At 36.8% G+C, this 25031-nt stretch overlaps 1 protein-coding gene across 2 annotated transcripts; it reads left to right on the plus strand.

The window, feature by feature from the left end:
* Window positions 1-24241, plus strand: LOC135100457 (zinc finger CCCH domain-containing protein 14-like). 2 transcript variants are annotated; one of them, XM_064003373.1, is made up of 17 exons: window positions 1-149; window positions 3048-3090; window positions 3360-3560; window positions 8232-8825; window positions 9378-9676; window positions 9996-10199; window positions 10556-10735; window positions 12352-12420; window positions 14795-14959; window positions 15172-15544; window positions 16181-16295; window positions 18036-18171; window positions 19086-19236; window positions 19336-19420; window positions 21635-21765; window positions 22930-23036; window positions 23432-24241. In XM_064003373.1, exons 1-17 carry the CDS (start codon window positions 111-113, stop codon window positions 23624-23626), a joined length of 3087 nt encoding a protein of 1028 aa, XP_063859443.1. In that variant the 5' UTR covers window positions 1-110; the 3' UTR covers window positions 23627-24241. The 2 variants fall into 2 exon arrangements, with proteins under 2 accessions (XP_063859443.1, XP_063859444.1); XM_064003374.1 differs by having other exon boundaries at window positions 14795-14950.
* The last annotated feature ends 790 nt before the right edge of the window (window positions 24242-25031 follow it).

Below are 25031 nucleotides of genomic sequence, written 5' to 3' on the forward strand. Positions count from 1 at the left end.
TTGTATTGTCACCCCGAGCGAGAGGGGAGGAGCCAGCTGTTGGCCGGCATATGTGACGTCAGTAGCGGCTTGTTTACGGTGAGGGACGAGGACGTAAGGCAAGAGCAACCATGGAGGGTGTAGCATCCGAGGTCAGCCTGAAAATACGGGTGAGTATGCTGTGTACCTCACTAATGACAGCCCAGTATGGAACCTTGAGCTATGAGATGTTTCAGTATAGTCAGGTGTAGATAGTCGTGGTTGGATAATGAGCCCGTGAACTGGTGCACTAGTGACGTGTGATGGCCAGGTAGACAGTTACTTATGATTGGCTTGACTGGTAAGAAATACACTGACTGCTGCAGACATTTGTGTGAAGAGCTTTTTCAGTAATAGTAATAGTGACAGTCGTTTGAGTAAATAGTCAAACCCTGCTGCACTCCACTCGTTTCGTTAACATATTAACACCATAACTTCAATAGTTTTTAAGGTAGTCGTCATGAAGCAGGTAATTCTAGACAAGAGGACTGCATCATTCTGATTTAAAGCCCTGACTGCTGACTTTTGTAGTTGCCCAAAAGGTTTCAAAATCATGACGTACTACTTGATCTGACTTCATTTCTAAATGCAACACAGCTTATCACATTAACTGCTACACAAACTGAGATTTAAAGAATTTTTGGTATTCACTCATCTCATGGCAAAAGAAAAAAAAATCGTTTTCTGTGAAGTACTTGGATCACATATACCACAGTAGTGTTTATCATTTTTTGCCTGAAAAGCTTACGCTTAAAAAAAGGCTAGCCATAATAAAAAATTTATGGAATATAAATATACAATGTATGTAATGGCTATAAATAAATGTTCAAATGTTCAAATGTTCATTACCATCGCAAATTGTTAATTCCTGAGATATTAGTTTTCATCAAATTTACTGTTAAGGTATGTTAGATTAGGTTTAATTAAGTTAGGTTTAGTTCATGTTTTCTTTAATGAATTTCTGCTTGTTTATGTGTGTGTGTGGGGGGGAGGGGTATGTAAGAAAAAAATATTTGTGATGGAAACAGTTACTAGATTCATTCAGAGCACATCAAAATGTTTCAGAAAAATGTAGTCTTGTCTGAAAATGTTAGATGGGTGAAAAGTATAAATGTACTGAATTTTTAACCATGATATTGCTTTCTGACAGTTATTTCCTTCATGCATATATTTTTGATAGTTACTACAAAATGTTACTCTTAAATTGCATGTGGTCCTATTATATACCAAGATTTTATCATTTAAGGGCTCATGTCTCTTTGATCCTCTCTTGATTGTCATGAATCTGCCATAAAAAAAATTTGGGCTTAGAAAAAAAAATGAAATGGCTTTATAAATGGCTGCCTTGCTTATTTATGACAAATGAACTTACAGTGTGAGCATTCAAAAGAATTTTTCTGTACAAAATGTATATACCTATATATATATTTAGTGGCTCAGTGGTGTAGGGGCTAGCACTTAGGTCATAGCTAAGAGGTTCCGAGTTCAAACCTTGGATCCAGTAGAGATAATCTGAACAGGTAAAAATTAGGTGATAAATGCCAAGATTCAGATAATTTGGTTTAAGATGCAGGATTCAGTCATCCATATCACATTTTTTTTTTCATATGGCCTCTTTGTTAGCATAACATTGAGAAGATAATGGCAATATTTCTACTCATTGCTACTATAAAGGTGGGTTTGCACAGGGTTGTTTTTTCACCTGGCTGCTTGCAGCCACCTGGAGCATCTGGCAGGTTCCACCCAAAAGCATTCATATGGTTAAGAGCAGCCGCTGGCTTGCTTGCTGCTGCATCAAAACAAATAATCAAGATGGTTGCTTTAGTTGCAATTTTGCTGTGCTTGAAGAAAATGCAAATGAAGAAATGATTGTGGAGTCATTCCTGGTCAGCCTTACAGGCTGTGGTGCTCATGATGCCTTCTGGTACACGCATGCTGGCTTCCTCAGTGACAATGTAAATAAACCAATTATGTGTCTGTAAAAAAAAAAAAATAAATAAATAAATAAGTAAGTATTTTATTTATTTTTTGTTTATAATGGTTCAGTCAGTGGTTAATACTAAAACACTTTCCAACAATATTCCTTCTATTTTCAATTTTATATTGATAGTTGTTCTCATTTGAACCTGGAAAATTGCTGGCAAGGCAGTTGATCAGATTGACAGAGTGGTTTCCTGGTTGGCCCAGCAATTCAGCAAATTCTGGCTGCACAATCCCGGCTGCAAGCAGCAGCAAATTATCCCATGTAAATCCGCCTTAAGAGGAAGAATCAGTAACATACCCAAATACAAACTAATTTGATGGACTTACTTTATACTATATCTACCTTAGGATTAGGATAAATAATATTTATGATTTCCCTACATTTCAGTAAATTCTCATTAATTTCTAGTTGTCAAGCAAAACTATAAATTTATGCACTCCCATCATGACCACTAATCATGAGTGATTAGTGGCCAGCTTACGTTGTCTTATCACTACTTACTTTCTTCTATCTTCATTTAGAAATGGACAGATTAATCATTTGCTGGTTTGAAAACTAGGTGGTAGAGGTTTTAAGCCAAAGGTGCTGCAATAGAATTTTGATTAAATATATAATGAATTTTGTCATACATGACATGGCTTTATGCAGTTTAGTTACTGTTTTACAACATTCATCTTGGTGATACTGTACTTGTCTATGGAACCTGTATAACAAAAGAATACCCGGAAGTGCTGAAGTATGGTGCCTCAGTAACTGTCATCAGATGAATTTAAAAATCTACTTTAATTCTGGATTTAATTGTGTTGATTGATCTCTACTTATATTCAACTTCCCATCAGTCAGTCCCATCCCAACTAGTTCATGACTGGTTCAATTTGGGTTTTTTCTCCTTTCACATATAAAATTTGAGTATATTATTTATTGATTTCATTCAGATTTTTACTACATAAAGTTGTAAGGAACATATTACACATTGGGTTTGGTGACAGTTTTCCTTTATATTACTGGATGGTAAATGCTTTAATTTTTTCTCTTTAAATTCCAGTCTGCAATCAAAGCCAAGCTTGTTGAACTGGGAACTTATGTAGGTAAGTACTTATGGTCATGTCTGTTTAGTACTTAATTCATTGCATACTTTGCATTATATTTTCATTGGGCTAATTTTAGTTCTCATTCATATTTGTCATATTAGAAAAGAAAGAAACCTCAGGAGTAGAGGAAAGAATTATGTGTATTGATCTTACCCTTTAACTTGAGTTAGTCATGGCATTTCCCTTATTACTTTTATGATGGCATTAGAATTGTCTTCTTTGTGACATGTTGATAATTAAGGCTAATTTTGTACCCTACATTTTAGATGAAGAACTGCCAGACTACATCATGGTGCTGGTGGCCAATAAGAAAACAAAAGACCAGATGGATGACGACCTGAGTTTGTTTTTGGGGCACAACACAGAACGCTTTACTTCTTGGCTACACCACGTCCTGCAGAAACTCAATGCTGCTGCCCTTCTACAAGGTACTGGAACTTCTACTACAGAGATGGGAAGAAGTAAAGGTGAGATATTTCAGTTTGGAAAAATAGCTAAATATTTTCCTTCATATTACTGAACTTTATCAAGGCTTGATAGATTTTTCCCCTGGAATCTTGCACAATACTTGACCTTGAAAGGGAAAGCAATTGTAATGCAGTGTTACAATTCTATAGTTATGTATGTTACACACACACACACGCACACACACACACACACACACACACACACACACACACACACACACACACACACACACACACACACACACACACACACACACACACACACACACACATACAGACACACCCAGGTAAACCAAATTAAAGAACTAAAGGGATTGAGAGCCAAAAACATAGAGCTAAGAAATCGGTGCAACGCTCTGGAGATAGAAATTAAGGAATGCAGTAATAAAGTGGAAGGAAGTGCCAAAACTGTAGTGCAATTAAGTGAAAGGCAAGATGCATGGAAAAAGCTCCAAGAAGGAGATAAGGTAAAGTTTGAGAGGAAAGTAGATAAGTCGGAGAAACAAATGAGTTAGCAAGAGATCATACAATGAGAGGCTGTAAACCTTGAGAAAATAATAGAAGAACAATTAAATGAGGCCAAAATAACACAAAAGGTGGTAAATGTTATCAAGACAAATGAGTCTCTTGTAAGAGAGACAGTTGACAAAAAGAAATGTATAATTGTCTTTGGTGTTAAGGAAATTAAGGAAATCAACAAAGCTGCAAGAGAGAAAGAGCTGAAAGAGAAAGTAAACAAAGTGGTGGGAAAGGTACAAGATGAGGTCTGGTTGATGAAGTGGAAGAATACCACAGAGTTGGGAAATTTACAGGTGAAGGGCACAGACCCATAAGAATAAAATTTAAATCGCAGAAGGAAGCTGAGGAGGCTCTGACAGGGGCTTGGAGATTAGCTAAAGATGAGGTAACAAAAAACATATGGCTGAGAAGAGACTTAAATGAAAAGGAAAGAAAAGAGCTAATTAAAATGAGGGAGGAAGTAAAGGCAAAAAAACGAGGAGAGATCGGAAGAGCAGAAGGAGATATTCTATTGGAGGGTGTTGGACATGAAAGTGAGGAAGTGGTACCTGAACAGGAGGGAGAACAGGGAAACAAGCTAAGGAGAAAAAACGGCATTTTGAAGGTAGCTTACACAAACATTAATGGACTCATCTCGGGATTAAGGGAATTAAATGTTTATTTAAATGAGAAAAGTCCTGATATAATGGGCCTCACAGAAATAAAATTATATGATGAGCTAGAGGTGAAGAACATTGGGCAAAAATCAGTATAATTTATGGAAAAGAGGTAGAACATATAAGGAAGGAGGAGGAGTGATGTTTCTAGTTAAGAAAAGCTTAAAGGTGGTTGAAATAGAATACGGCAACAAATTAGTTGAGGCAATAAAAATTGGAGAGGAAAATACACAAGGTAAAAAGAAGCAATACATTGTGATGTATGTATCACCAAAAAACAGTGCCTGGTCAAATGAAGAATATGAAATAAGGATAAAAGACACAGTGAACTGGACAGAGAAAGTGCGAAGGGGCGATAAATTGATCATGATGGTAGACTTTAACTGTATGGAGGTGTGTTGGGAACAGTGATACATGGAGGGAACAGAATCATCTTGGGGAAATAAATTATTACAGCTGGCAATGGCTAATATAATAATTCAATGGATAAAAGGAGATACAAGATTTGGAAAAGATGGAGAAACATCAAGACTAGATCTGTTATTTAGTAAGGAATCAGAAGGAATTGAGAATGTTCACATAGGGTGTCCGTTAGCCAAAAGTGACCACGCTACCATAAGATTCAATATAAATGAGGAAATAAAGGAATGAAGAATACCATGCTGGGAGATTAAACTACTGTAAGGCAGACTGATAACATGAGGAAGTTTTTTTTTCAAGAGGAGAGATGGGATAGGTTCCATAAGGCTACAGGGGTCCAAGAGAAGTGGGATGAATTTCTTAAAATATATAAAGAAGGTGAAAAAAAGTTTGTGCCTAAAAAGCAGACAGTAATAGCTGGTAAAAAAGAGTGGTTTAATAAAAGATGCGAAGCAGAAAGAAGGACAAAAGAGGATACATGGAAAAAATGGAGGAAAAGTAAAAGAATTAACCTGTGGAATAATTACAGACAAGCAAGAAATGATTACTTGAAGTTCCTGAGGGATGAACAAAGACAGTTTGAAAAAAATATAATAGACAGGTATAAACATGAGCCAAAACTCTTCTATAGATATGTGAATGGTAAACTGAAAAGCAAAGTGAGTATAGGAAAGCTAATGGTAGATGGAGTGGTTTATGAAGACCCGAAAGAGATGGCAGAAGTGATGAATAAGAGCTTTAAGGAAGTTTTTACAAAGGAAAAGGAATTTATAAGGCCATTGTGCACACCTGAAAATGGAAAAATAGAGGAATTTCAAGTAACAAAAGAGGAAGTTGATGAAATCATCAAAACGTTAGAAGTGAGAAAGGCCACAGGACTGGATGGAGTGTCAGGATGGGTAATAAAAGAATGCAGTAACCAGCTTAGTGATAAATTACATACCATCATTTGTACCTCTATTAATGAAGGAATAGTTCCACAGGATTGGAAAAGGGAAAACGTCATACCCATATTTAAAGGAGGAGACACACAAGACCCACTAAATTATAGACCGGTTTTGCGGATAAGTGTGGTTGCAAAAATATGTGAAAGGATAATAAAAAAAACAAAGTTTATGGAAGATAAGGACATTCTTACAACTTGGCTTTAGAAAAGGGAGATCTTGTGTCACTAATTTACTATGCTATTATTCAAGAGTGATTGATATCATACAGGAGAGAGATGGTTGGGCAGACTGTATTTATCTAGATTTAAGCAAACCTTTTGTTAAAGTGCCACATAATAGACTACTGTGGAAGCTGGAAAAGATAGGTGGTGTAAATGGAAAAATGCTGAAATGGATGGACGATTTCCTTAAAAACAGAGAGATGTGAACAGTAATTAGGGACCAGACATCAGTGTGGAGCCCAGTATTAAATGGGGTCCCCCAAGGGTCATTGTTGGCACCAATAATGTTTGTGGTGTATATAAGTGATATGGTGGAGAATGTATCCAGCTGTGTGAGTCTTTTTGCTGATGATGCAAAACTTATGAGAAGAGGAAAGGGAACGGAAGATTGTGAAGAATTACAAAGAGATATAGACAAGGTGTGGGAGTGGAGCAACAGATGGCAAATGGAATTTAACTCTGGTAAGTGTAAAAAAGATGGAATTTGGAAAAAATAACAGAATGTGTAGCTATAACTATAAGATGGAAAATGAAACAATAAATAAGACAACAAGAGAAAAAGATCTGGGAGTGATTTTCTCAGAGAATTTATCACCAGAAAAACATATTAATAAGATAACAGGTGAAACTCTCAGCTCACTAAGAAACATAAGAGTTGCCTTTGCTTATCTGGATATGAAAATGATGAGGAAAATAATCACCACAATGATACGTCCAAGATTAGAATACGCAGCAGTAATTTGGTCACCACATGAAAAAAAGCACATAAGAAAGTTGGAAGGAATACAGAGAGCAGCAACAAAGATGATAACAGAATTGCAAGATTTGTCATATGAGGAGCAACTAGCTAGAATGCAACTCCCAACCTTGGAAAAGAGACGAGAGAGAGGTGACTTGATTGCATTGTACAGATTGCTGAGTGGGATGGAAAAACTAGATAGGGAACATCTCTTTATAATGAATAAAAGAGAAACAAGAGGACATGGAAGAAAACTAAAAGTAACCACCTGCAGAAGGGACATAAGGAAGTTTAGCTTTCCTCATAGAAGCATAGAGGTATGGAATGGACTGGAAGGGGAAGTGGTGTGTGCTACAAATATTCATGACTTTAAGGAAAAGTTGGATAAAAACAGTTATGGAGATGGGACAGTACGAGCTTAGCTCCTCTCCTGTATGTCACAACTAGGTAAACACACACACACACACACACACACACACACACACACACACACACACACAGTGACAACTAAGATTGTGCCAGAGTTAGAAAACCAAAAAACATGATGAAAAATCAGCAGAAAAAAAATACAAGCACTTAAAGATGAAGAAAGAGGGGAAGCTTGAATTTCAATGCAGTATATAACTTCATGAATAAAAAAAGGAAAAAATAGATTGAGAAGATCTATTATTATGGAAACAAAAAAAAAAGAGGTAGATATTTGAGAGGACACAAGGAAACATAAAGGAATGGGAGATTTTTTGAATGGCATGAAAAATACACCCTTTCCATAAGAGATGTAGTCTTCAGGAATAGATTAAAAGAAGAAGTGATAGAGACTATGAGTGTATATTAATTAAAGGAAAAACTGGGTCTATATAGATGTAATGGAAAGACTAATCAAGTATGCCTCAGACATATATACTACATAGATAAGCTAGGTAAATAAGAAGGATGTACACACACACAAACTAGCATCACATAGGCATTTTCCAATTCCAATCACCCAACACATCCCACTCATATGCTGCAAAGTTGAAAAGTTACAAAACACTGCTTATCTCATCTTTGGAAGCATTTTTGTTATTGTAGATAAAATAAACACTCAAAGACAACAATTTATTGGATTTCTATCTAAAGTTTTCTCTTGTTAAATGTTGTGCCTTGTTTTAATGCTTCTTTTACCACAGTTACTTTGCAAGAAGAAGCCAAGAGGAAAGAATCTGAGGATGAGAAGAGGAAAGAGAAAGAGAAAGAGGAGGAAAAGAGAAAAGAACGTGAAGAAGAGAAGAAACGACAAAAAGCAGAAGAGACAAAGAAACTGAAAGAAGAGGAAAAAAGAAAAGGTAAAGAGAAGGAGAAAACAGAACGTAAGAGGAAATCAAGTGAGAGAAAATCAGGTGAGAAGAAAGAGAAGAAACTGAAAAAGTCAGAATCACCAACATCACCAGAAAAGAACACAAAGGATAAGAGACTTGTAAGTGAGGTAGTCAAGCCTATTAAGCTTAAGGAGGTGCCAAAGGAGAAGGAAAAGGAAAAAGAAAAGCCCAAACCTCCACCACCAAGAGAGGAGCCACTCAGTTTTGAGAAGACTACTCCAGCTGCAGCAGAGGTGGCCCCAGTGCAGTCAAGCCTTGATGTGTCCCTCAAGAAGATTAAGCCTTTGGTAAGGGGAAAGATTTCCTCTGCAGATATCTTCCGAGCAGAGAGCCAGGCTGAGCAGAAGAAGGAAGAGGAAGAAGAAGAGTTGGAGGAAGACCTGCTGGTGCTCAGAGCAGATGTTGGTAAGTGTGGTTCTGGCCTGTCTTACTTTTTTCTCTTACTGTAGCATTAGTTGTTATGGCAATATGAGATACAGTACTTATTGTATGCAGGTAATAGTATTTAAAGATTTGGATTTGCTTTACAAGATATAGAAATATTTTTAAGAGTATTAGAAGAGGCTATTAGAGTATAGTAATTTTTTTAAAATCATGTAAGACTTTCTGATCATCACTTGGTAGTTATAAAAATTAAGATTAAAGACAAAAAAGGAAATAGAAAAATATAGGGAGGGTTAGTGAACTTCACAAAGAATGGAGTAGGGCAGTAGATAGTGTGAAAATAGAAATGGAAGAGGAATGGAATGCATTTTGGGAAGCTGTTGGGTATTTCTTGTAAAATGTATATGAGTATTTCAAAAAAAGGAATTTATTTGTGTAGCTTTTTGGAAAATAAATTAATAAAGCTATGAGAAATATTGTAGAAGTATGTAATGTATTATTGTTAGATTTTAAGAATAAGGGAAAATCATCATGTTAAAGTAATGATATTGATTATAATGAACATGCACACAGATGAATTGGGTCTGGAGCTGGAGGATGAGCCCACCCCTAGAAAGAGTAAACAAGAGCAGATTCACAGGGCAATCCAGCTCAGAGTAGATGGGAAGCAGGACAGCAAAGTAGAGGCAAAGGTGCCTGCAAAGGTAGAGGCAAAGGAAAAGGCTGACCACAGGGAGAAAATAGAATTAAGAGAAAAAGCAGACTACAAAGAAAAGACAAAGCCAAAATCTGAACCTGCTGCCCCTCGAATCTCTGCCAAAGAAAGATTGGGAGGCATAGTTGCTCCCAGATCTGGGGCATCTCGGGACAAGGTATGGCTGCTCTGAGGCAAGACACTTCTTTCTGTTTATTGTTTGTTTGCTGTGCAATCTACTGCATATTTACTTTGCAAAAGATCTTATTTCATAATTACTATGTTCTTTCTACAAAAGGAAATGAAGTTAAATGATCAAGTGCAGATTCACCATATGTTTTTCAGGATCATATTACTAAAATTAAATCTCCTATCATGTAAAAATGAAAACTTCATGTCAGTAATCTCATGCCACATGAAAATAAAGACTGTAGCTTGTGTCAGTAATCTCATGCCACATGAAAATAAAGACTGTATGTCATTTATTATTTTTTCAGCCTTCTGTGTTAGATCGCCTGGGCAGCAGCACCAGTGGAAAGCATATAATTAATTTACGGGAAGAGTGTAGTGCTCCTGTGCGCTCTGAGTCATCTGGTGCACACAGCCAAGGAGTGGCAAGAGTTGTGTCGAGTGCCATCACATCAGCCCATAGATCTGTGTGTGTGCTGCCTTCTTCAAATTCGTCTGGCAAGAAATTAGAGGTTAGTGAAAATAACAAGGGACTGCCATCTTCAAAGCTCCACATTACCATTAGTATTCATCTTCATCATTAACTAGGGTGGGAATCCACATACCTGCATGTGATCATGTCAAAGAGGATAGCTGAGAATGCTCCATCAATGGGGTGACTGCTGCTTGACAAATGTTCAGTTTTGCACTCTTTCATGCCCCACATGTATTGCCACTTTAGGAAGATGTAGAAAATGGAAAATTGTAGTAGTTGGTTTCCAACTCTGCAGATGTGTCTTTTCAGTGATATTTTTTAACTGAATTGAAATGAAAATAAATGTAGTAGGATTCTGCATGGAAACTTTTCTAACATGGGATATTTATCCAGGCACGAGTGAGACCTCTCATGTCAAGGCAAATAGAATCTAGTCATGTTGGTGTAAGCAGAGGAGTGTCAGGAGAAGAAGCCACAGCCAATAGTGATGAACATGTGAGAGAGAGTATCAGCCGCCCCTCGGGCAGAGTGGTCTCAGCTGTAGGAGCAGTCTTGAAGCGACCACACTCTCAGGTGGGTGCTGATGTTTCTGAGAAGCAGTATTTGACTATCTTTTGCATTTGCTTTTATGTATAGTAAAATCCCTCTCATCCGTCATTTGAGTATCCGACAGCTTCAAGTATCTGGCACATTTTTCCCCGAGCCTTAAAATCAATAAAAAATCAATGTGTACTCATAAAATCGATTAAAATTCTCGTGCGAGGCATACTTTGTCCCCTCACCACCAGAGTGCACAGCTTTGCGCCACCCGCGGCCCACTGCACTGTGTTTACTCAGTGACTCAGTCCCGCATGTGCACTGTTTATCGCCTGACGCCTTCATCATGCCTAAAGTTGTAGAAAATAGCGTAAGTGTAAGCGTGTTGTGCTTACACTTAAGCAGAAGGTAGACATTTGTCGACGATTAGAGAGAGGTGAAAGCAGACAGCAACTAATGGCGGAATATGGTGTGGGCTCATCAACTATTTATGACATTAAATCCCAAACGAAAAAGTTGTGGGATTACATGAAAGCCACCGACAACCCAAAGGCAGTGGAAAATCGTCACACACTGCAGTATCATCATGGTGAAATGATGGACAAGTGTTATACGAGTGGTTCAGCTTGAAAAGATCAGAAGGAGTCACAATTACAGGCCCAATGCTACAACTGTGTGTTGGTGAGTGTGAGGTGGCAGCACGGGTGGCGACGTGCGGCACGGCGATCAGCTGATCTTTGTTATGGTAAGATGCGTGAGTGTAGGGTGGTGATTGTGGACATAATTTCACTTCTATTCAAGTATCCGGCAATATTCAAGTATCCGACATGTTGGTGGTCCCGTTGATGCCGGATAAGAGGGATTTTACTGTATATCTACTTGCTTATATTTGATACCTGGGCTTAAGAACTCCTCCAAGAGGATGGCCACATTTGCATCTCAGTCCTGAAGTAATCCTTTCAATTTCCTCTCTATTCTTCCTTTTATGTATTCTACCACTCTCTTTTCTTTTCATTAAAAATGAAATGTATCTCTCTCTCTCTCTCTCTCTCTCTCTCTCTCTCTCTCTCTCTCTCTCTCTCTCTCTCTCTCTCTCTCTCTCTCTCTCTCTCTCTCTCTCTCTCTCTCTCTCTCTCTCTCTCTCTCTCTCTCTTTGCAAAACATAAACTTATAATTTACTTATAATCCTGGATGAAACAACAAAAGCTTTGAGTGCCTGTAGACTTCTCCATGTCTAACAACTGACTTTGGTTTTATAAACAAGGTCAAACTGATTATATGTGGAAACAAGAACATGATATTTTATGCTGAATGGTGGTTGGTAGATTACCATCTTGCCACTCAAAAAATATCAATCCTATGGATGAATTTCTGGTACTATGCTAGAGCAAGCTATTGCCATGGAAATAGCTTGCATATGATTAGATGCCTTTTTTTTCATTAGCAATATATTTTTTGGTTTCTCCTGTGTCTTTGATTTGGCCCGTGTTACAATTTGTGAATATTTACGGTGTTTAAGAACAACCTACTTCTGCCATATATATTCTAGTTCTGCTGTCAAAGGATGACAGCAAAATTTTTTCACTTTTACTCACTTGATATGACAGCATATTAGTGATGTCAGTAACAGCATTACCTCTGCTTCTTGTCAGGCTGACTCTGATGATGAGGAGTATGATCCTAAGAAGCCGGGCTTGAGTGGTGTGGCCAGCAAAGTTGAGGTAAGTAATTAAATCATCATTGTCACATTTTTGTTGCATAATATTTTTTTTATTATTATCTATTTTTTTACTTTATGAAACTAAGGAAATTAAAGCACAATAAATCAGTATGATGATTTTTACAGATTTTCAGTTATTTAGTAACATACCATATTTTATGCTTATCAGAATGCCACATTGTGTATGACATATCCTTGTTTTGGGAAAACAATTAAAACCAAAATGTATTGTTACTTCGGCAAGAAACAAAGTTGCTGCTTACCCTGAAATTTCATTATTTATTTTACATATCAGTAATAACACTACATTATACTTGTATTTACCAAATATGTGGTAACATCTGTAATACAATAAGATCCTTAAAAAATTAAATTCTTGCAGATTACTAATTAGCTCTTTGTAGTGCAATTTTTTCACCATTCAAAACAAAGAACATATGAAAAAAATTCATCATGCTCTGAAGAACATAAAAATAACTCAAAGTGGAGTAAAATATCTATAAAAAAGGAAAACAACCAGCTGATGGTAGCACCATTTTAGTACTTATTATTCATTTCCTATTTTTCCAATTGCAACTGACTGCCTGTTTTTCATCTTAGTCTTCTGATGATCTAGGGCCAGGGTAGGGGATGGTGAGGTATATAAAAAAAACATTACAAAAACACTGAAACATGAAGGATGTAGAACAGTTTACTAATAGCACACCAGCTGTATATTGTGATAGTTGATGGTTAGTAGTGTGTGTGTGTGTGTGTGTGTGTGTGTGTGTGTGTGTGTGTGTGTGTGTGTGTGTGTGTGTGTGTGATTCACCTATGGTCGTCTGCTTGTTACCCAGCCAGCTGTTACCATACGGAAAGAGCTCAGAGCTCATAGTGACTGATCTTGGGGTAGGACTGAGACCACTTACACAACACACACCAGGACAGCGAGGTCACAACTCCTCAGGTTACATCCTGTACCTACTTGCTACTAGGTGAACAGGGGCTACACATTAAGAGGCTTGCCCATTTGCCTCGCTGTGCCCAGGATTCAAACCCGGACCTTCTTGGTTGTGAGTCGGGCATGCTAACCACTACACTACACGGTGTGTGTGTGTGTGTGTGTGTGTGTGTGTGTGTGTGTGTGTGTGTGTGTGGGTGAGCTTCGAATTGTGTAGGTGGAGTAAATATTCATGGGGCCTGGAGGGAGATGCTTGTGGGGCCTGAAATGGGGAATTATTATTGGGAATTTCATTCACTATTCAAATATTGATTTATTTATATTTACTATTTATTGAATTTGTATGTTACCTGAACCATATGCTATTGTGGGCCCTGAAACGTCCAGCCTTAAGCCATAGATGACATGGAAACCCAGTAGTCTGTTCTTTTATTCCCCAGCCCCAGACTGACACCTGTGAAATGTTTACATTGTAACCACAGTTTCTTTCCTTCATTTCTCATACTGTGTTTAACATGTCTACTTATAAATTCAAAATTTCACCTATTGTGTACATATGAAACAAGATGACATAACATATGTTATGTGGGTGGTGTCACATGCAACTGAACCATTGGGATTCATGCCCATAATTTCATAATAATCAACAATAATATTTCAGAGTTAGCCTAGCCACACCTACTACACATACACTGCCAAGAAAGATACATATTATGTGTCAACTTACCCCAAAATGGGGAGGATAAGCACATAGTGTGGACTAGTGGAACTGCTCCAGCTGGGCCTTCTGCCTAGACTGCTATGGGCACACAACTATATAAATGATGGAACCACCAAACAATAAATTCCTTAAACAAAATTGTGACGATAACAACAAAACACTTAAGTTGATACATATAAAAAAAAAAAATGTAATATTAATACTTATACCTGATATTAACAATAACAATAAAAATTAAGAAAAAAAAATCACCCTATTATACAAGAACCAATTCACTAGTCACACTGTATTTTGATGAGCTTAGTAGCTGGAATGCATGTTTATTCTGTTTTAAAGTACTTGTTGATTCTTACACTTCACACTCTTAATCCTCACCAAATGTATCATTTACATTTGTAGATACTTGCAATCATATGAAACTTTCTCATTCTTTAATATTCAGCAGTTATGAAAATATGCAAGCCAGGAATTGTTGGCTGGCCAGTAAGTTTGGTTGAGACATGGTATTGCTTGTGTGGTTGTGACATGGTATTGCTTGTGGTTGTTTGAAAAAAACATCTGAAGGAAAAAAATTATACCAAGTAAATATAATATACACAAATGCTTTTTTTAATTTATTCTTATAAGGCAGAAAGTTTTTGATAATGTTTAATAGAAGAGTGCCTTTTGTAGTTTAATGTAGCTTCTAATGATGCTTTCTCCTTGTATTGTCAGGTGACCCCACGTCCCAGGCGGCCTCGAGCCATCCAGGCCAACACAGCTCTCATTCTGCGGGCCATGGCTGATGCACACAAGTCTGTCAACAGGCCATCACATCACTCAAGAGAAAGAGAAAAGGTGGAAAAACAGAAACCAAGGAAAAAGCATAAGGTCAGCAAGGTTTGTTTATTTCAATGTTTTCTGTCAATGTTGTCTCATCAGTAAGATCATTTAAAAAGTTGCATACTGATCTACAGCACTATATATATTTTGTATTCACTAATATACTTGCTGGAATTGAAGGAGTACTATGTCTTAGAATTAGAAACCAGTTATTATGGCTTTTCATAATGTCCACCATGTGAAGTGGTAATATTATCTATTCTTTTCAGGGTGAACTTTTCAGTCGCAGCTACAGGCAGAGAGAGGAGGCTGCAAGACAGAAAGGCAGCTCTGACTCACATGTGGAGACACAAGAGGCAGTCACAATTCGCAAAATAGCAATCACAGTTCCCAATGCCACGCATAAAGAGAGTGAGAAGCAGGCTAAGCAAGAGAAGAAAAAGGAGGAAGATGAAGAGGAGGCAATGGAAGAGGAAGAGGAGGAGGAGGAGGAGGAGGAGGAGGAGGAAGAAGAGGAGGTTAAAGTTGCAGTTTCAGTTGCTATGAGGCCACATGTTCCTGAAGCACAAATAGAAGCTTCCAAGAAAAATACTAAAGAAGAGGCAATGGATACTCATGAAGAGGACAAAGCACAAGTTTCAGGTATTTTTTTATTTTACTACTGGAATTTCACCAATAATTTTAGGTCAAAAGTTAACAAAGAAGGTAAAAGATATACAGGTTTTTGAAGTGTTATGCTCTGTATGAGCATCTCATAAACATTGTTGCCATACACTTCATGGGATTACACATTCATAAGGCTACTAAGTAAAAACATGCGCTCATAAATACAAAGATGGTTACAAGTTAGGGAAAGAAAGACAAGAGAGATACTAGTAAAAAGATGTATTTTATAATCATACTGAAGGAGTGGATTTAAAGGAAATATATGTAAAGTGCAGAGACAGAAAAATATGTAAGACAGAAATGTGAAAGAGGAAAGGAAAGAATGTGGAAGTTGATACTGTACTGAAAAATGTAGCATGTACAGACTTCTTTCATGACCACTTTCTTTGAATTGTTAAAAATATGCAGACTTCTTTCATGACCACTTTCTTTGAATTGTTAAAAATATACAGACATGACCACTTTCTTTGAATTGTTAAAAATATACAGACTTCTTTCATGACCACTTTCTTTGAATTGTTAAAAATACTGACTGAGATAAATTGTAACTATAAAAAAAAGGGATGCTCTATTCAGGAGAAGCAGAATTGAGAAAAATGCTATTTCCATCAGATAATGATTATGGTATGGAGGAAGTGGAGGAGGTGGAGGAAGAGGTGGTAGATGAAGGCATTGAGGAGGACCAGCCACCCATCCAGCACTCTCTTCCACCACCTATTGTGACCAGGTAAGGTGGATAGTATTTTTAGTTACTGTTGTTATTTTAGAGTAAAAATAGAATTGTTAATAGCAGATGTGTATATATGTGGCCAGCTATGCTCTACTTAAGCTCCTGGGATGTCTTAAGGTGGTTCATGAGACTATTCTTTTTCACCAGGGGGCAGTGGGGTTAAGAGTGTGAATGATTTGTATGAGTGTGTAATGCTTTGTCTGGGCCACCCCATGTGGGATTGCTGGCCTGTTGTATAAATAGATAGACATAATTTATTGAAAGAAAATGAAATTCGCAGCTCATTGTTAAAAATTGACTATCACAAGACAGTTACTCTTTATAAATAATTGGAATAAACAGTTTTTTTTTTATCATTTTTATATGATTAATGTACAGTGGACCCCACAGTAACGAACTTAATTGACTCCAGTTGAACATTTGTTCAGACTTCAAAATTTATAGGAAAAATTATTGGCTCCTAGGGACAAAAAACCGACTTAAAAAATTAATGAAAATAAGATAATTCTTTTTCTACAATAGACCAGTTTCATTTCAATTAAATACCTGTTGTGGCACATACCCTCTAGTCATTATAATATCTAAAACATCAAAATACTCCTTGGCCATAGTAACACCGGCACCAGCAGCCTCACCATGCCATGACGAAATCTGGAAAACCACTCCTTGTATGCAAGGAATACACTTTGTTCACTGGTTCTGGAGGCTTTTTTTTGCAATGTTCTGTAAATCATCCTAACCTTTTCACAGATAAAAGCCTCAGTGAAAGTCACCTGTGCATTCTCTTGCCTTCATCCACACCATCAATAACTCCTCCTCCTCTACTGTACTGTTTCTTAATTCCACTAACTTGGTGATCCCTGTATTGCCTTTCCTTCCTGGAATTTCTTATCCTTCATTATGGTTGCAATTGCACTTTTGGGTTTGCCATACAGGCTGCTCAGCTGCATGATAGTACAACCACAACTGTATTTTTCAATTATCTCCATAACAATTGTGATTGACTATCTGTTCTTTTCTGTCCTGTCCTTTTCCTAGTTCATGCCTAGTGTGGGGGATAGTGATGCATGGTAAGGGATGACGGATGATGAGAAAAATTGAGGAATGCAGTGCAAGTGGTGCCAGCTGCTGTAGGTGTTTGTGTTTAGTGGCACTGGTGTGCATGGGTTGGTGAGCATTGTCTTGCATGGGTGGCTCGCAGTTGCAACAGGACTAGCAGGGGGAGTTCGTTACCAAGTTGGTTATTCGTTATGCAATTGGTGATTTTCTAAGCAAAGCAGTTTGTTATTTGATTTGTACATAATCCGAACTTTTTGTTACTGTGGGGCCCACTGTGATCAGTGTGAAGTTTCATGAGTCCCGAGCTTCATTTGAATTCCTCTAAGTTAGGAAAATATGATAGAGTATAAAGTAGTATGCTATTTGTTGATATTTTGAATTCTATTTTTGGTGAGCTTTGATGTGAGGAAACATTAAAATTCATGTAAGTCATGTGACAAAAAATATATCTCTTTTTATCTTTATACAGTAAGCCACAATACTGAGGCAGCATTTCATAGAAAGTGAACACTTAAGACATTCACAATCACATTTATAAGCATTCCTTCACATCTTAGCCTTTGGACTGATCCTCACTGCTCTCGCAGCTTGAGAGTCTGTTATGCAGTGTATCATCACCAAGACCCAACAACAGAGCTTCTTTACTTTTATCAATATGGCAACAAAATTATATTTCAGTGGGGAAAACACCAAGTTCATAGTGACCCTTGAGGGTGTGGATAATGAGGTGTTTGCTGAGAAGGAGGAGCCCTTGAGCATCAGGTCCCGTCTAGGTGTGCGTCCACCACCCGCAGACACTGAGGATCAAGTGGAGGTGAGAATAGCTAGTGAATGATTCTGTGAATGTCTGTTGTCATTCTTGTTAGCAGGAATAATCTTCTGTACTGTCCCCCCTATCACATCTTATGTGTGTCACCTTTTTTCTTAGGCTGGATTCACACAAGCCACTTTTTGTGGTCAGTGACCACTACAAATAAATGGTCAAACATAGAACACACACATCTGTATGGCTCCATTCACACTGGCAACTTTTTTGTGGCAGCCACAAAGTTGTGAGTCGTGGTGGGTGGAGCCATTTTTCTGATCACACCACTGTGTTCAGCCACAGTGGCCAGCGATAGAAATTGTTCTCAAATGGCAGTATATACACAAGCCACTATTGGCTACCACCATCCTGTCTCCTGTTACTTTTGTGCTGTCTTGTCCTGCCTGTCACAGCATCAAGTACTTCTTTCTGTGAGTGGGAAGAATGGCTAGAGTTGTTTGACTGTGAAATATTGATTGCTGAGGTGGAGAAGAGACCAGCACTTTATGATAGAAATCTGATGGAATACAGTGACAAGATTATTAAAGAAAAATAGTGTGTGGAATGTTCTACACAATAGTCTTTAACTATGTATGAGGTGCACCCAGTATTTTCTGCGCCTTTTTTACTTCATCTTGACAAAGATGAAGTTGCTACCTCCATAAGGTCCATAATGATAGTGACCTCATTTGTGGCCAGCACTGAGTGGGTTGTGTGCTTGGTGCTCCTACTCACCATTTTTTCGTGGTGACAATTTTTTGTGGTGGCAAATTTTTGTGGTGGCCACTGACTACAAAAGGTAGCTCGTGTGAATCCAGCCTTATGTAGCTTATGTATAGTGCTATAATCCCTTTACAACCAGAAGTTAAAATTCACAAATAATTTTTTTACATGAATTTTAAGTAGTAAATTAATTTAACCAGGAATACATTGAAGAAGTTGAAGAATGGGAAGAAGAGGAGGAGGTACCTGAGGAGCTAAGTGTAACATCAGGCGTGCCTGTAGGTGGGCTTGTGACTGGTGTGAAGGCTCGTCTCAAGGCAGCTGCCACCCCAGCCTTGCCACTGCAACCTGGTAAGTGAATGTTGGCATATTCATTTAATTGAGAATATATGTATGAAGAGCACTCAGATTATACATGGTTATTTTCTTTATCATCTTATTCTCTTCCAGGCGGTACTAAGGAGCGGTGCAAGTATTGGCCTTTGTGTAAGGCAGGAGAGGCCTGTATTTATCACCACCCAACTGTAACTTGCAAGTAAGTACAATATAATCCCATGTAATGAAGCTTTGAATATCTGTAGTTACTTTTATGACTGGATTTGATTCATGTTCTAAGACACTCAAAATAGCTGAAATGTGAATTTTTAGATCTCCATGTACAGTAGTGGATAATTTCTGGCTTGTTTCCATGTCATATTGTGCAGGTAAGGTGGGGGCATCATTTCTCCCACCTGTATAGGGTTTGGAACAAATTGCCTCCTAATTCACTTGCTTTGTATTTATGTATATTTAGCTCATCCATTTGCACTGGTCATGCTGAAAGTAACTAAAAAATAATAAGAATGAAAAGTAAAAATGAACAGTAATCTTTTCCTTAAACGGAAAACACACCATGTAGAACTGGATTTGAAAAGATGAAACAGAGCAAGTATAGATCAAAGTTTAAAATCTAGTTTCACTGTTCCACCACTAGAATTAGCAAATAGTTTTGAATTCAGTTGTCACATCCTCCATACGAGTGAATTTCTTCTGCAAGAAGTGTTATGATATTTTTCTCAGGTTGCAATGTTATTGGAGTCGTACCATGGCAATCTTTTTGAATTATGTGAATCAGTTCAGAAGATTCTCTCTCAAAATTAGAGAAATTGATTCCTGTTCTGTCCAACTGAAGAGCATATTTTGGTACTGAGAAAGTGATGGATGAAATCCCTAAGCTTGGAAATCTTTGTAAAAAGGAAATTAACTCAAATGTGCTTCATTTTTTTTAAGTTCAACTTATAAAGAATTTTGCATAGTCAAAGGGAGTGAGAGATGCACATCACGTATAAACTGAATAAGAGTCACAATAGTCTTAACTATATAGTGGAAAAATCTGAAGTTAAAGGCTGTGGGTATGAATGCAAGCTTACCCAAGACACTTCAAAGTACTTAGGGTCCTGGGTATCAGTTTAGTCTGTCCTCTCTAACAAGCAGTCCAGTTTACACATATCTCTCTTAACTCTTGCTTTTGGCTATTACTGCATCGCACACCAATAATGCTTTTCAATCACTTAATTTTTTACACTGTCATTTTGTTGGCATTACTTTGATCTATGCCTTGCAACCATACAAAACAGTTGTTGTAGCTGTCACTTCAAGCATTATTATTTTTGCTTCTACAGACAGATCCCTTTTTTTTTCCATATGCTTCCCAGTTTTTCCTCCATTGAGCACTATATCACCATCTCCTCTGCCATGTCATTTTTCTGTTTGTAACATCCACTCTCAACCACCTCTTGTCACACAACATTATTTTTAATTTATATATTATTTTTGTTTATTATTTTTATTTATTTATTTTTTTTTTTTTGAGGGAATAGAGAAGATATGAGGTGGTTAGAGCTGCTACACTGACCTCTTGTAAGGACTCATTTCCTCCATTCAGTTTACAGTTCATGCCTTCATGCAGTTTTACATGAAAAATATGGGACTGGTGGCTAAAGTCAATTGGGTCAACACACCTCTAATTACTGGGTTCCCAACTCTTACCATAAAATCTTTACCATAAAGCATCATATTTCTAGTAGTAAAGTGTTTCTCAGAATATGATATGTGGACATGCAGTGGTCTTTGTAATGTTCCAAGGCATGTATTGGCTAATTTTGAGTTTCAGATAAATTTTTGGTCAAAACATTCATGGCTCAAACATCTGTGGCCAAAACCTCCTACATTCTTTACAGCTTTGCTTCCTCTTAGCCTTTGAGTATGATGCATATTATGTTGGAAAGAATATTGAAATTATTATTAAGGAGTCATTAATAAATTATTCAGTAACATTTTTAATATATTATGTCCTACTAATTCTTTGAAACTCAAGAGATAGGGTAGAAAGAAAAGCAACAAACAATTAAGGATACACATTATGAAGTTTTAATAAGAGAGATCCATTGCTTTAGAAAGTGTAAGAATCACTGTTCCAATACAGTCAGCCATGCATGTGTTATTGGTTGTACCTGACAAAATACCTGTTCAGATTTCGATCTTCAAGTCATTTTTTGAGCATCTTGTCTTTATAGTTTTGCAAAATTATTTGAAGAGTTCTTCTAAGATAATTTTATTTATAAAAAAAGTCCTGTTTGAAATAAGAATTAAATGTCACAAGCATTAATTCTAACTAAGATGGTGTCCTATTTTTATTTTACTCTGCCATTTTGAGGCCTACTTAGCCCCATCATAGTTACTTATATTCATTTGGGATTGAACATTGCAGATCCTTCCCAGCCTGTAAGTTTGGTGACAAGTGTCTCTTCATTCATCCCAACTGCCTTTATGATGGAGCATGTACCCGCATAGGCTGCCCATACACCCATGCCAGTTCCCGCAACTTTGCTATGGTCTCAGGTATGTTTATTTAAATTGTGACACATAATGATATTTCAAATTCCAGGAGACAGATATTGTGATGCTGGTCCTTTTCTAACATGTCACTGTTGTTTACATTAGTGTATTTTAAGTATATATATATAAGTGCTTTGCTTGCTGATTTAGAAATCATCACCTGGCTGGACGTTAGACTTAGTATTAATAGGAGGGCGTTATTGCAGTAGATTATTGTGATAATGATATCAGGTTATCAGTTATCCGATAATTATTTTTCCCACGTTATCGATTCATTGGTATCACCGATACTTTTGGTTCCAAACTAGTGATAATCAATAATTTTGGTTTTTGGAATATGAGCATGTTGAAGTTTTAAACTTTCAAAATCAAATGTAGTTATTTTACTTAAAAAGTACTTTTCATTAGTGAAGAGACAGGATAAACATTGAATTTGAAGTTTTCCTAAGATTTAAAATTTTCTAAGATAGAGATAAAAATAAAGATTTGGATTTATCAATTTTTTTATTTAAAACATCAATATCACTTTTGCTAGTATTGGAATTTTTGATTTATCGGTTATCAGTTATTGTGTGATTTATCACCAGTTATCAATTATTGGTTATCATGACAAATGTTTTTGTTATCACACTCAGCTATGCTAGTATTACTTCCAAACCTATGATGGTGCTACTTTCTTTTTTTTTTTTTTTTTCATATTACCAGCTGTAGATTTCTTAGTTTGTGTTTAGTAAAATTTTATCTTTTTATTTATTTATTTTTTTGTTGTGCATAGAGAAAAGTTTCCATATCTGATAAAGCCGTAATTCAACCACATTTGGGTAAAGCTCTCATAGAGGCCCTATAGGATGTATCATTTATGCATCTACAGTTGTTCTTCATCCAGGTCAGTCATTGCTCTATAGGCATCCCTTTTATAAAGTATGTATTGAATGAAAAGATGTTCAAGAACAAACTAACTTTGGTATACAAGTATTACATTTACATGTCTGTGATCTGTAAATACAGGAATGTGAAGTGGAAGTGTATCTAGGAAGAGCCAAAGACAATAACTGCATTGCTGTATTTTGGCATTCTGCTTCACAAAATTCTTTGGAGGAGTTGAAGTTGAAGAGATGTGGTTTATATGCAGATTGTTAATTTCAGCTTTATTTTTCCCACTTCCAGCTGCAGCTCAAAAACACAAAGCTGTGCCCCCAACAAGGACAACAAAGGTGAAGTGCAAGTTCTTCCCAAAGTGCACCAATTTGTCATGTCCTTTCCTTCACCCAAAAGTAAGTTTGCTCTGGAGGGAAAATTTTATTTTGTGTATTTCCATTGACTCAGTATCTGAAAGATAAGATGCTGAAGTATGTGAAGGAACAATGTGAAATAATGTGTATGCTACCACAAAGAACACTGATTCTGCTTGTGGGAAGGTCTGTATGGAATGTGTTGTTGTGACTATAATACTCTTGAATACTTCTAAAATGAATAAAGTGCCATTTTCACATCCTCAAGAAAATTTTTGAAGATGAGATGAAATTTAAGAGGTATAGGTAAGTAACTTGACAACTTTCCATTAGTAGCCTTTAAGATTAAGGTTTATTAAAAAATATATAGATAGATAAATAAATAATTACAAACTATTGATTTTAGATTTTAACCTCAGCTTTTGGGAATTTTCCAGGCATGTTACTATGGTGCAGCATGCAAGCAGGCAAATTGCCCCTTTACACACCCTGCAGTGCCCATGGGTGCCAAGCTCAAGTGGATTGCACCAAAGGTCTCCACCTCTCAGACTACAGCTTCCACCACCACTACCACCACTACTGCAGATAGTAAGGAAATAGGGAAAAATGAGGAGAATTTAATTAATAAATAATGTTTTTTCAAGTAATTTTTGCATATATTGAAAACAAAACCTGTGTAAGAAGCCTCTTATAGACTCTGTTAAGTTATAATCTAGCAGATGATTTAGGAGCTTCGGAAATCACTCAAAGTGCTTGTCAGTCACATATGAAGTGTGAAAATTAGGGACTTTATTGTTTGCAAAACTACAGTTGACCTTTGTCAGAAAGTAAAGCCTTTCTGTATAAATATAGTTCCTTTTGGATCCTTTATTTTTGTTATAGAAATGGCATACCAGTATGAGCTCCAACAAGTATTTAGAAGATGAATTCTGTGAAAAGTATTTGCTCCTTTTTAAAGAAAATATTTAGTAACTATATAAATTTTAATGCACTGGCCATAGCCCTTTGGTAGGGCATGTCTAAGGGAAGGCTGTGAGCTTTAAGAATGAAATGTCAATATTTTTTTTTTATTCTCACTTTAACTGGAAGTGTGTTACAGTCACAGATGCCTTAGGATGTTACTACAAGATTTACTCATGTAATATTAAACTTGATTTGAATCAGTGTTTTTGTTGTGCACTAAGAACATTAATGTATTGACGTGTAAAAATATAGTAATAAATAAGTAAACTAAAGAAGAAAATTTTTATGTATTGTTTATTTTCTCAGGCCATGGTTTGTAAGTCATTGTTTCTTATCAATAGTACCCTTGTTCCCGACACATTGTTCTTGTTATAGTTACAAAGTGTTGGTGCATACCAGACAGTAGGATGACAAACTGGAATTAGATAAGTACCTGTTTTGATGTATCTTTAGCATCCACTGATATATTAATTAAAGAATGTTTTAGGTGAAAGGAAATGTTAAGCAACTGTACTGATGTTTGTACATAAGGTCATGGGCAATGGTTGTTGGTGTTACCTTTAGCTGAGTGGTTAAAGTACTGTGCCTGCAAGTTATTGTCTCAGGTTTGATTCCTGTTATGTGTAGCTTCAGCTTCGCACTACATATGGCTTTCATTTTGACTGATTTTGTCAAAGTATCTCAAAAACTAACTTTATATTGGTGGAAGCAATAGGATTGGTTGCATAAGGATGAAACTCAATGTTACATATATGGTGACTTGTCATCCATGTTCTTGTGAAAGGAAATATTTTGGTCATTAAGATATAGGCCTGATTTTTTAAACGTTGGTGTTAATAAATCCCAACAGTAAATCCCACATCGTATCTTGTCTTGCTAACTTTTCAAATGAATTTTTAAACTCAGGGAAGGAGACACGACTTGGTATTAGAATAATCCAACACCAACAGCACTCTCCACACAGATTGGCAGCTCTAAAGAGTCTCATGTGCCTGCCAAAGTGATCAGCTGATCAATGCTTTACAGGTTTCCTGCCTGAATAGTCTACATTGAGCAATGCATATATATATATAT

This window comes from Scylla paramamosain, chromosome 5 (genome assembly GCF_035594125.1).
Source record: "Scylla paramamosain isolate STU-SP2022 chromosome 5, ASM3559412v1, whole genome shotgun sequence".
Classification (NCBI taxonomy): Eukaryota; Metazoa; Arthropoda; class Malacostraca; order Decapoda; family Portunidae; genus Scylla; species Scylla paramamosain.